This window comes from Manis javanica, chromosome 3, assembly GCF_040802235.1.
Source record: "Manis javanica isolate MJ-LG chromosome 3, MJ_LKY, whole genome shotgun sequence".
NCBI lineage: Eukaryota > Metazoa > Chordata > Mammalia > Pholidota > Manidae > Manis > Manis javanica.
In genome coordinates, this window is record NC_133158.1 from 192,181,126 (window position 1) to 192,194,667 (window position 13,542).

The 13,542-nt window shown below is 37.1% G+C and overlaps 1 protein-coding gene across 8 annotated transcripts in view; it reads right to left on the bottom strand.

Moving 5' to 3' along the window:
* Positions 1 to 3,725: 3,725 nt before the first annotated feature.
* Positions 3,726 to 13,542, bottom strand: part of GUCY1A1 (guanylate cyclase 1 soluble subunit alpha 1) — a 68,316-nt gene continuing 58,499 nt past the window's right edge. For all 8 annotated transcript variants that reach the window (XM_073232543.1, XM_073232544.1, XM_073232548.1 and 5 more), the window contains 2 exons: positions 13,234 to 13,388; positions 3,726 to 5,756 (listed from right to left, as the gene is read on the bottom strand). In XM_073232543.1, the coding sequence (XP_073088644.1) occupies positions 5,555 to 5,756; positions 13,234 to 13,388 (357 nt within the window). In that variant the 3' untranslated portion in view covers positions 3,726 to 5,554. The remainder of the gene's footprint in view (positions 5,757 to 13,233; positions 13,389 to 13,542) is intronic.

Consider the following 13,542-nt stretch of genomic DNA (forward strand, 5'->3'; position numbering starts at 1 on the left):
AAAGGTTGGAGAACACTCTTCTAGATCAGTGAATTGCAAGTTCTGTCACAGGATTTTGTAGGGCATTTTTAATTTACACATGGGAGGAGGTGAAGGAACAGTACCTTATTCTCAAATACTAAAATATTTTGCTCATTTCAATTTTTTAAGATACAGTTTATTTGGGGAAGAAGGCAGCTCATTGTGACTGAGCAGGGTCTGGATGCTGTACTTCCCTCCATCCCTGGGCAGCACCATTTCTAAAGGCACAGAATTCTGTGACCCTTGTCACTGTAACTTTCCAAAAGCCTCTGGTTTCGCCTCTCTTGTTCTAAGTGTCTAGAAACTGGACTGTCCGGTTTCTGTAAGAGCATTTTGGTTTTGCTTTGTTTTGTTCTTATTTTCTCTGCAACTGTCTCAGTTCTTTTCTCAATACAGATGGGTTTGGCAACGGTGGAGACTAAACAAACATCTTAGCATATATTTTCTGCCAAGAAATGTTCTTCACAAGCTACAAGGTTTATTTGCAATTTAGTATTTTGAACATTAAACACTTACAAAATCAAAAGGCAGCACACATTTATCCAAAACCTTCTACTAGGCTTTCTAAGTTCTAGATCCACCATTTAAATTTTGTCCTACTTTGTATCCCAATATTTAAATCCAATTAACATTCTCTTGAAACTAAGTTTCTTATGTACTGATAGTAAAAGCAGCCTGGCTTTTAGAATATCACTTTTGGTTTTCCTATGCTTAGCATTTTTTATTGGAATCTCTGTATTTATGAAGTCCATGTTATTATTATTTTTTCACACACTGAATATAGGGGAAAAAAAAGGGCATAAGTAAGGGAATAGTTTTGGATGAAAAAGTGCATGGATGGAGTGAGCAAGTCCTAACAGACAAAGGTGTGACACACAGGCTAAGAGTGAAACTGCTTCATGAGAAAAATACAGACAATAAAATGCAAAATATTTGAAGTGGCTTACAGTAAGAATACCAAATGAATGCACATCATCAACATAATAAAACAAGTATTTAAAGGGGAGCCATACTTTATCTAAAATCTAGCAAACAGTCTAAGAGCAGAAGGGAATCGAAGGCCACAAAGGACTAATTAATTCCATAGGCTCCTGGCTTTCACAGCAGGAGGGGTTCTTGCCCTGACCACCAGGACTACAAAGATTTCCCAGACTTTGGGAAGAATCCCAGCAAAGAATGTATATTTTAACACTGCAAACTTGGGCTTAAAATTACATTTTGGTGTCCTCAGCTTAATCAAGCAAGCTGTCCCTGCCTTTAGTTGTGTTTAAGCAGGGAATTATACTTGCCTATCATCTCTGCAGCACTGAATTTTTGTTTTGAGGGAGATGGGAAGTCTTTCTTCACAGGAATCGCGACACCTCTAGCCTAACCCCCTCTGCCCTCCCACCTTGACAAGTGTCATATCCCCTGTCCTTCCACGCTCCAAATCTGCCTTCATTTAACTTTTCAAGTAGCCATCTACAGAATGAAATAGCACCAAAGTGCATAATCAGACAAAAGAAACTTTTTGTTAAGAGTTTCAGTGAAGGTTAGTGACCGATCAAGCTACCCCAACAAATATGTATGATTCCTTTTCACTTATTAATAATGATTTATCCAAATAAAATCTGTATACTTAAAATTACAATAATTCATTACCCCATTCTCTTTGGGACTATTAACTATTGCTTAAACAGGAACTTGAATGTGGCTTCTATTATATCTTAGACTTCCTTGGGGTTTTACACTTAAAGCTCCATTCTGGCACTTTCTCAGCTAGGGAATCTCAGGGGCCTTGTCTTGTCTTTTCCCAGCTGCAATGGAGAGTAGACATTCCCTTCATTCATCTACTTTCTCTTGCCAGGGCTACCATAGAACAACCTGTTCCACTTTTCTACCTAACACAGGACAGCCTGGCAGGGTCTGCTTTGGTGTGATTGGCGACATCAGGGAGAAGTAATTTGCAGGAAAGGTTAGTAAAATGCTGAAGCAACTCTTCCTTCCTTCCTACCAAAGGATCTGAAAGGTTAATGGCTTTGAGCGTAATATGAAATGCCAGTGCCGGACATCCCAGTTTTATGTTCATACTCGTAGTAACACACCCAGGATATAGCATGAGTTGTTTTCTTTCGGACAAACAAAAATGTTTATTCAGTCATCTGTTCAAGTAAATATCCACCCTTACTATGCTGTTTCTGACGGTGCTTTTCAAGAACACATATCTGATTATACCATTTCTTCCTTTAACATTTGGTGTCTCCCTTGTCTAGTCACTTTAAAGCTGCTAGGGAGGAAGGCTGAAATCAACCATCTTTTTTTTTTTTTTTGCTGTTTTGCTTTTCTTTCTTTCGTAGATTTCTTTTGAGCAAAGTTTTCCAAGAAATTCAAAATCATGATGATTATAATCATCATCACACACAACCCTCTTTACGTCCAAATAGTCTGTCTTGATTCTCACCTCCAACTCATCCCAGGCAACTGTCTGTCTGGAATATACTCTGCATCTCCAAGACTCCACTTCTTCGTGTGTACAGCTTCCTTGAATCATGTCCTTACTGCTCTGCTTGGGAATTCCTCCAAGTCCAGGAGACTTCTCTGAGCCCTGAGTCTCCTACTCTGTGCTGCCAGAGAATCTGTAGTTATTTATCTTTTCATTTTCCACTTTCCTTTCTTGATAGAATGGGCCATACTTTCTCTTTAAATTCCAAAAACAGCATTATTCTTGGCACATACTAGTCATTCAATAAATGATGAGTAAGTAAATAAAGTTAGTAAACGAATCAATTTGTATTTAGGTTCAAACTTTGCACAGTCTTAAAAAGCCTAGATGGGTATATAAAGATAAGGAGAGATTGGAAAAAATATTCTAACTCTACGCTTGTCATTGCTTCTTGATGAAAACTTCAGTGGAACTCTATGCCTGCTTGAGAATATGTATGAAGAGTGAATTTATTTTGTGTACTGAACACAAAATAAGGAGACAACAAGTCATGAATGGAAACAATAAAACCAGAACAGAAGAAACAGTTAGTAGAATTATCAAAACAGACAGGCTGATAGAGAAGCAGACTTGGGCCACCACATTATGTTTTAGGTTAGTTACACCGGCAATAGGATTCAGAACCCTTAGGCCTCAATCCTGTCACAGGGCCTCTCTGTCCATTCCTTCCTCTATCCTCTATTCTACTCCTAACTGCAGAGCTTTTATTTTGGTTTCTTACTTTCCTTGAGAATTTACCCTGTAGGGTCTCTGGCTCTGGCTACCATCAATGGTCTGGAACTAAAAATGTCTCCATAAGCTCTAGCCTCCAAAGTGGATAAGACAGAGAAGGAAAAGGAATTCATTAGATTTTTTAGCATCCAAGTTGTGAATTTCGAGTGCATTCTGTCATGGAAATGTGCATTTTTCTTGCCTAAGGTCCATGAACTCTACCACAATTCAATGAGACTTTGTAGGCTGGCCTAGGGAATCTTCTCACAGATAATTTAATTTCTCTAGGAAAATACATTTTTTGGTAACTTTGTATTTAGATAAAATTTCAAACTTACAGAATGATTGCAGTAGTACAAGGAATTCCCAAATTAGCTTTTGCTCAGATTGTTTACATTTTCCTCCACACACATACACACACAAAGTATTTTTTGAACTCTAATGAATGTATGAACTTTTAGAACACATATTATTACCAAATTGGGGTCTGCTTAAATATTTAATAATGACATTTCTTAAATATTTTTAAAATTTCCTTTAATTCATATTATTTTCCCTGTAATAAGAGTTCAACTCCTAAAGGAAAAAAATGTATTTAAGTCTTTATTTTCATTCTAAATACTTTTATTAACTTGATATAATTGTGAGAAACTGTATTTTCCCAAAGCCTATGGTACTTTCCAATAATAGGATTGGTATTTAGTGAGACACAATCAGTCTTTCAAAACATTGAGGTATCATTTAGCAAATAGCTATTTTCACATCTGTAGTAGTACATTTGGAAGTCTAGAGGCCAATCAGTAATGACTTTTTATTCCTGAGGTCACCATGCACTATCCTGGGGGGTACTGGAGATAATTAAGGAACTCTGAAACTGAGTTACTTCCTTGAACCCAAAGTAAGAGTTCAGTGTATCTATGCCTCTGTTAATACTGATTTGAAAATTCTAATGGTCATCTTTCTCTTGCTTTGAAGTTGAGCTCTTTTAAAAATCAAATCCTTATCCCAAACCAAACTGCAGGTTCTTTAGTTCACCAGAGATATTAAATCAACATCCTAAGAAATAAAAGTTCAAGTTTCAGAAAAATGTTTAGGAATTTTCAAATGAAATCACAGCATCGTTTGCTTCATCAATACTAACATTTTCTTTTAAAAATATCATTGAGATACTTCAATTAGAAAAAAAAAATCACAGATGTGTACTTAATAAGATAAAAACATCTTAATGATTCTTAGGACATGTACACACATCAAAGTGTTCGGCATACTTAAAAATAAGCTATAAGCAAAAAGAAGTCTTATTTCCCACTTCTGAACTTAGATTTTCTTATTGGAACTTTATATGGCTCAGCATGGCAATGAAGGATGACCGCTGGAAGAAATCCAAGTTACTGTGTGTGTGTGTGTGTGTGTGTGTGTGTGTGTCTGTGTGTGTGTGTGTGTGTCTGTGTGTGTGTGTGTGTAACGTTTTACCTGGACTTTATGGTATGCTCTATCGATGCTTAGTTCACTCCTATGCTGCTTCAGGTTAAATTTAATTAGAATGATACTGCATTTTACTATAGGCTGCAAGCCTCTTTTATCCTGAATGTTCTGACACAAAAGTGAATTAATAGAATTAAGCTGTTAAGATGAATGGTAATCGCCTTTACCATGTGCAGAATTATAAAAAAAAAGTCAAACAAAAGGAAATATTTATTGTTATGATGACCATGGTTATAAAATGATCTTTGATATTTATAGAACTATTTTATATTCATATTGCATCTAACCCATAATTGCTTATTTTCTTAAAAAAAGAAAAAAGTGCAACAGAGAAAAAAACAATCTATTTTGTTATATAAGCAGACAGTTAAATGAGGCAATGTGATAAAATGTAGAGTTGAAAGGTTTAGAGAGCTTCTGGCATCAAACACTATAATTTATATTCAAACAGCTTTTTTAAGGCAATACTATCACAAATACACATTAATGAGCATGGCATTCCACCAGGCACGAGACCACAGGTGACTCCATCAGGTTGTATAGGTCACTACAATTGCCTGACATATGTACAATGTGCCGAATTTTGTATATGGATAATAAGTGATTGTTACATTAACAAAGTCTCCCAAAAGTCACTTTTTCAGATTTCTTTCTTTTTTTTCTCCACCGAACAGTCTGAGTGTTGAAGTAAATGCATTTTTTTGTCATGTTAAGTGGAAGAAAAGTAGATGGTGACTAGCTCCTGAAATTTTAATACTGCTCTGTAGCCATCTGCAAACCTAAAGTGCTTTCGGAGGTTCCACACATACTCGAAGGAGTCAAACCCCAAAGCCTACTGATCATGTATTTATTTTGCTAATCTATTCCCGATGCTTTGCCTAAAAAATTGGCACTGCCATCTTCCACATCTTTCTTTTGGAACCATGGTTTTGAATTTGTTCCTTGTTGATAAGCTTCCAGAAAATGACAGATTCCAGGAATTTCACTGGGGAAGTTTGGTGGAAGTTCCTCCCTTGATCGAGGGGTAAATACAAAACCAGGGCAGTCTTTGAGTAATCTGAAAAGATTAAAATTAAAATATTAATTTTAAAATTTAGTACTGATATGACTGTCTACTAAAGAAAAGACAACATAACTAAATTAACATTCCTGAGAATAAAGATCTTCCTTGCCTTACGATGGGGTTACATCCTCATAAACCCATTATAAATTGAAAATACATTCAATACACCTAGCCTACCAAAACATCACAGGATAGCCCAGCCTACCTTAAATATACTAAGAACACTTACATCAGCCCATAGTTGGGCAAAATCATCTAACAAAGCCTATTTTATAATAAAGTGTTGAATACCTCATGGTATTTATTGAATACTGTACTGAAAACAACACGAGTACAGGATGAATGTAAGTGTATCGGTTATTAACCCTCATGATTACAGAGCTGACTGGGGGCTGTGGCTCACTGCTGCTGCCCAGGACCACAAGAACACTGTACCACATTATCATACCCCAGAAGAGATCAAAATTCAAAATTCCAAGTCTGGTTTCCATTGAGTGCATATCACTCTCACATCATCATAAAATTGATAAACTTTAAGTTAAATCATTATACTTTGGGGACTGTGTGCATTAACCAACTAGTCATTTTCAGTGTGATTGACAAAAAGATCCTAATGATGCGAACAAAGATCTTCACAGAAGAAGAATGAAAAATCATTCACAATTATAAAAAAAGTCTACCAAATAATGAGTTTCACTCATATTAGAAAAATAATTATAAAATATTTTTGTAAAGACACGATCTATAATATATATAACAGTGCAATTCACAGTAGTGGGAAATAACTCAAAACAATCTAAAAGTATAGTAATAGTCAAAAAATCATACATAAACACAATGTTATAGAATAAGGCTTCCTAAGTTCAAAGATGCAAGAAATTGTCCATTTATTGATTCATTCATTTCATAAATATTATTGAGAAGTAATCATGGGTAAGAAGTTGTGAAAGAAAAATTCTATAAGATATGTATATATATAATAATGTGAGAATAACTTTTGCATCTCTCAATAGTACTTTTATGAGTTCTAGGTTAGTAAGGCTAAAATAAGATTTAATTGTACATAGTGACATTCTGCTTATTATCTGGTATTTTTTTCTTCTGAAATTCATTTGTTACACTAAATTTTATTATTTGCTACTAACTACTTGTCCATTACACTAAGCTCATATTAAATTCCAATCCTACTGATTGAATTCCTGGCTCCTCTTTCCATTTGCTTCCCTAGCTCTCTGTCAGATGCAAACTTAACAAAACATCGCTCTAATCTATTTTTCAGATTGTGGATGAAACTGTTGATAATTCTGGGGCCTAAACCAACTTCTACAGAAAAATATTCATCATATCTGCCCAATTAGACCCTGGGCCTTCTACTCACTAGTCTGGAATGTCTTGTCTAAATGAACTAGAATGATGGTGCTGAATTCTATTTTTGGTACAGTGATACCCTTTTATGTACTGAAGGAACCAACTAACTAGAAATTTGGTCTCCAGAATGGCAGACTTTGAGTAGAATTCATGTCAGTATTCAATTAACTACCTTTGATCAGTGTACTAATAAATATATAATCTGCAAAATAATAAAACTAATGAAATGATGCTGTAGTCATGAATTCATAACTTTTTCAGTGCCTTTTATTTATAAGGCATAGTATTTGGTAATACAGAATGAGAAGTTACAGAATTTCACTGCATTGAAAGTAGAAGCTTCAAAGTCTGATAGATCTGGGTTTAAATAGCAAAGATGTCAGTTTTCCAGCTTTTTAACAGTACCTGTTTCTTGGGATGGTTGTGAAGATTAAATAAATTGACTAAGCAAGATAGATTTAACATCAATTAGATTTCAACTAACACCCTTCTTATTGGTAACACTAAGTCTGATAATATCAGGCTTTGGAGAACAGAAACCTTCATACACTGTTGGTGGAATACAGATCGGTAAAGCCAATTTGGACAGCAAATTAATGCTTAGTAAAGCAGAAACTGGATATAGCCTATGACCTGTAAAACCACCTATTGTTTATACTATCTAGAGACATATGTATGAGAATGTTGATCAGATCACTTTTTGTATAATAAAGAACTAGATATACTTTAACCATGGGTAGTAGAACATGGCTTATTCATACTCTAGAATATATATTATTTCACACGTACATATAATAACTGTTAGATCTGGTTCATATTGGCTTATGAGAGGCAATTGTGTACATTCAGGGATTTTGTAAGAAGTTAAACAAACCACTGGTAGCTTGAATCCTGACACGGTAGGAATATTTACACCATAGAAATTGGCAAATGCTAAAAATCAAGGATTCTTCACTTCATCTCTACCCCTCAAAGGTGGTTTATCAGCACACTACTGACTTAGTAATAGCTTAAATAAATGAACTAGATTTACAATTCATCAATAAAAATGTTCTCAAAAACTTAATATTGAATGGATTTAAGGCAAGTTGTAAAAGGATAGAAACCAGGTTGAGCAGGAACCTATTTGTCTCTGGCTTTTCTCTTCTATCTGGGAGAACCAGATAAATGAGATGTACACTTCTGTCCTCTCTCTGCCCATTTTCCTTCCTGGTTAAGAGAAGTGCTAATCTTCTTGGGTAACACTGTTGAACTTGCTCTACTCAGGGGCCTCCTGCCTTCTCTCTTTGCAAGGCTGCCTTTTTGCAGGAAGTACATGTTCTCAGCGGCTCCTAGAAACCCTAAGGGTGACTGGAGTCCAGGAGAGCACAGGCCAGAGGCCTTTTATAAAACAGCGATCTGAAACAAACATGGCAGAATGTTGATATTTGTTAAATATTAGTATTGGGTACATGGGTATCATATTTTCTTTGATTTTTTTTTCTGTATATTTGAAATGCTTAAAAATTAAGTTTCAAAATGTAGAAAACCATAAAGGTTTAATAGTGGGAATGTATTAAAACTATATGTGATTGACAAATGAACAAATTTATCTTCCTGTTCACATCAACCCAACATTTCCTATTAAATATGTAAATTACAATCATAATCTTACATTTTAAACTTATATAAAAATACTCAGCATTTAAAAGTGGCTTTGGAGTACATCATTTGAATTTATTAAGTGCCTTGCTCAAGATCACATGTCTGGTAAGCCTTCTATTTGGGACTGTAGGGCATGTCTTCTGAATACAAATCCTATGCTTTTTAAAGAAATTTACAGGTAAATGCAATTAGACTGTCATGGAGTCAGGAATGTTGATTAAATCATTCTTGTTAAAAAGATCAGAATTTGTAAGGAAAATGAGTCAGAAAAAATAATGCCATTCCTATGAAAGCTTGAGGATAGTAAGTCCCATGGAAAGCAAGACAGACTCAGTGTAGATGTTCACATAGGGAAGCTTTTCTTGACTCCCTCTTGATCAGATACATTTCCTCCAAATTGCTGTATTAATTTACTCTCCTATTTTTGTCATGTCTCCTATATTCCCTTTACTCTCTTTGTTCTTTGCCCTCATAGAATTTACATGTTCTCAGACCTCGTTTCCAAAAAAGGGTTCCTTGGTCTACTTACTCACTCACACTAGGCAGCATCCGTTTATAGCCCCGACCTGCCATTTTTGATGTTACTGATCCCTGGATGACCACATAAATCTCTCTCATTGACCCACTGACCTGAAACTTGAACAATATCTAATCTAACCTCTTCTCTGCACTCCAGTAAAAGCAAACAAAAATGCAAAAAGTGGTCCCCTAAAATTAAAGTAAAATCCTTCATGTCGTTCAAGAGAAAGGAATATATTATTGTCATTACGCAACTTCATTCTAAATTACTAATTATAATCGGAAGTAGAACTTTGAAGGTAAGGACTTTTTTGTGGGGATATATATTGTCCTAAATTTCCATGTGTTTCATAAATATAACAAGGAAGCTGCACTTGATGTTATTTTACTCTTTGAGAAATGCCATCCAAGAATAGAATGTACTACCAATAAAGCCTCCAAAGACATAATTATCCTTTATATTTGTACAACTTCTAATACAGTCTACTGTTTGTTCTGAACTTTGAGTAAAACTGAAATTGTCTCTATTTTATAATTCAACTAATTCAATTTCACAAGCATTGGCTTTTGACAGAGTTTAAATTATCTATTTCCTTTAAGTTTTCCTGTCATACAGGAAACAAAGTATTTCTAAAAAGAAAGCATTTTAAAATACAGTTAAAGGTATTACACATTATTTATTTCTTGCTTAAATAAAACATTTTAACTATCACCTGCCATTTAGATAAGACTTAATATTTCCTATTTAAGAAGTAAATTAACCCCCTAATCAATATGAAAAGAAAAATAATAAACTGTACCATATATGCCTATAAAAGGTAGAAATGACTTTAGCAAAAGCACTGAAGTTTGATATAAACTAAATTTTCATTATTATTCATATATGTGTCTATAAGTACATACTAAGAAATAATAAACAAAAAATATGAACAGTTACTGTTTCTGGGTAGTGAGATTATTAGCTATTTTTACTTACTTTGTAACTTTCTGATTGGAACAAAAGAATATTTTGAAAGGTCTAATCAATTAAAAACAGGTAAAAGAGAAGAACAGAAAAATGTACTTTTTGTGAGCAAAGGTTTTATTTTAAGGAAAGAGATACACACAGGACTCCTCACATGTGCAGACAGCATGCACTGAACCCTGAGAAAGCAGCACAGGTTCCACGAAAGGCCTAGAACTGACTCCCGTGACTAACGAGGTGCAAAACAAGCTCCCACAAGTGCCAGCGTGGCATGCAGACTACTTGAACTGAAGGCAATTGAGATCCTGTGGGCAAAGAGAAGCTTCTACCTCTCTAACTACCTAAAAGCCTTTAGATGGGGGCCTGACAGAGAAAGAGCTATTACCAGAGATAACTTTATCTGAATGTCCCATCTGTGTAGCAGGGCAAGTATCTAATTACCAAACATGGCTCTTCTTATGCCTTGTGCACTGCCTCCTCCCCTCTAAGGCCCCCAGGCCCAGGCCCCTCTCCCATTCTTAAGCTCAGGAGGGCACACAGACCTCATTTTACCATTCTTTTGGTCTTTGAACCTCTCATGTATGTGGAGTTCCTCCACAAACAAAATTAAATTTCATTTCCTCCTGTTAATCTGTCTCGCATAAATTCAATCCTTAGACCTCCAAGAGGAACCTTGAAGGGCAGAGCAAAATTTTTCCTTTGCAACATTATCATAGAATAATTATGTTTATATCCTATTATCATAGGATAATTATGCTCAAATCCTCCAAAGAGAGTGGGATCACGTCTTCTGAGGGCACTTATTCTTATTCCTACCTGGCATACGTGGAAAGTCTATTAGGTTGATCAGCCTTATGACAATCCCCAGGGACCTTTCCAACTCTGATACTATAGTGGGTCATTTTCATATCAAAGAGTCAACAGTTAATCAAATACTTATTGCTCTCCTACTCTGAGAACCAAGGGTACAGCATGTGAACCACAAGAGGCTGACATTCTGCGGGGCAGGCGGGCCGCAAACAGAAAAGAGCGTTTTCAGACACAGGTATGAGCTGAGAATATGAAGAAATAAAATGTGAGTGTGTGTGAGGGGAAGGGTGTTCCTCTGGCCAAGATGCTCAAGGATTTTCTCTTTGAACAGGTGGTGTTTGACTTAAGGTCTAGTTGTGAGGAGGAATACATAGGATAACAAGTATCTTTGATTCAGGAATTAGGTTAGTAAGTTTGATGAATAAAAATGAGACCAGGGTGGCAAGACAATAATCAGTGAATGCAGGAGAAAGAGGAAGGAAATGAAATGGCAGAGGCCAGCAGGACATTGATCAAAGAGCACCTCTGAGCCTGTGGCAACAAGTTTAAATTTAGTCTGACTGCAATGGGAACCTACTGGTGAGTTTTCAGTGCAAGGACAGGTCTTGTTTGTCCTTAAACAGGTCATCTGGCTGTTGTGTGGGAGAGGCGCGTGAGAAAGCCGAGCAGGGAGAGGAGTAAGGACGATGCTGGGGTGGTTCAGATGGAGAGAGACGTGTAGCTCGCTCTGGGCTGCAGGACTGAGGGAGGTGGGAAAGCTGTGCTCAGGAGGTGACCCATAGGTGGAGGTGATGGGCTGCTCGGGGGAGAAAGGTGTGATCACCCTGAGGCTGGGAGTCTAAGCAGTCAGGTAGACGGTGGCACCATTTTAAAGATAAAGCTTGGGTGGGAGGAAAGTAGGTTTCATCAGGTTGGTGTGTGTGGAAACTCACTGCTCTAATGGGATCATGTTAATTTTAATTAAGTTGGTCATCCAAGTACAACAGAGAATAGGATATACTAGTTTGTAGCCCAATAGGGAATCATGGGGTAGGCTAGAGATTACAAAAAAATGCATCCTAAAAGTTCATATACAGGTGTGAACAGTGACTGAACTCTGAGTGCTACCTTATTCAAAGGTTGGCTTGGGAAAGACTATCGAGGAAGACCGGGGAAGCTGAGGCCATGAGGAGACCAGGGCCGTGCGGTGTCAGGAAAGCCCAAAGAAGAATGTGTTACAAGAAAGGGTGCCTGAGCTATTCAACTGGCCCTGAGATGTTGAGGGAGGTGAGAGAGAACTGGCCACGATATGAGCAAGGTACAACGATGACCGAAGAGAGGCATCTCAGTGGGGTGCCAGAGACAAGCGCTGCCTGCAGAGAGCTGGAGGGAGGACAGGGGGGCGGTAAAGCACAGACAGTGAGCTAGACAACTCTAAGAAGAAGGGCAGCAGGCTGCTGGAACAGAAACGGAGGCCTGGGTCCAGGACACCAGAGCAGCGATGCTGCTGGCACCTGTGGCATGAAGGTGGCATAGCACTTACCTGGCTGCCTTTGTTTCCCCTGTGCAATATGACATGAGGTTATAACTTAGAGTCAGGGCTGAAAAGGAAAAGCCTGTTGGAGTTTTAAAAAGGAAGAAGATACTGTAAAACAGTTGTCTCTGAGAAGACAACTTGCTTGGTGTAAGTTAACTACCACATAAATATGGAAAACTTTGTTATTCAAGGGTGTCCACTGTAATGAGATTTTTAAAACGAGATACAATGTAATGTGTCTGACACCTGAATTAAGGGCATGTTGGGGACCAGCCTATAACTTGTGGGGTAGGTGCTTACTCCCGGCAGCCAGTGTCAGAACCATACTGCAGTACACTAGCTGGTGTCAGAATGCCTATGCAAATATGGAGAGCAGTAACACATTCTTCGTAAAGAATAATAATGGGGAGAAGATAGGATGTGTGCCAAGGATTACACCTGTGCTACAAATAACTCAGGGGAGTTTTTCTCCTGACACTAATGAACAGTTTTAAAAAAGTTAGAGGGAGAATGATAAAAGTTATTGTTTTCCCCTTCAACATTGTCTGAGCAAGAAAAGAGTTGCGGAGAATGACAAACCAATGGGGAAAAAAGTGACAACTGTGTATAAATACAAATATTAGAAGTCAAGTGTTGAGCACAGTTCATACCTGTAGGTCGTGGGACTGACATTGATTTTCCGTGGTACGCTGCAAGACTCAAATTTGTTAGCCAAGGTGACGTTGTTCCCAAAAAGACAGTAACGGGGCATTTTAACTCCAACCACGCCTGCAAAAACCGACCCAGAATGCAGTCCAATTCGCATCTGAAAGCAAAAAGTAATGCAACATTCCAGATAATTGGTAAGACACTTCCCACTTGCTGGAATTGTTTGAAGGCCCAGTCTATAAATTATTTTACCATTTGGTCTCACCACACCACTCCTTCCTTCCTCTCAAAACCTCCAGACAGCTTCCCTC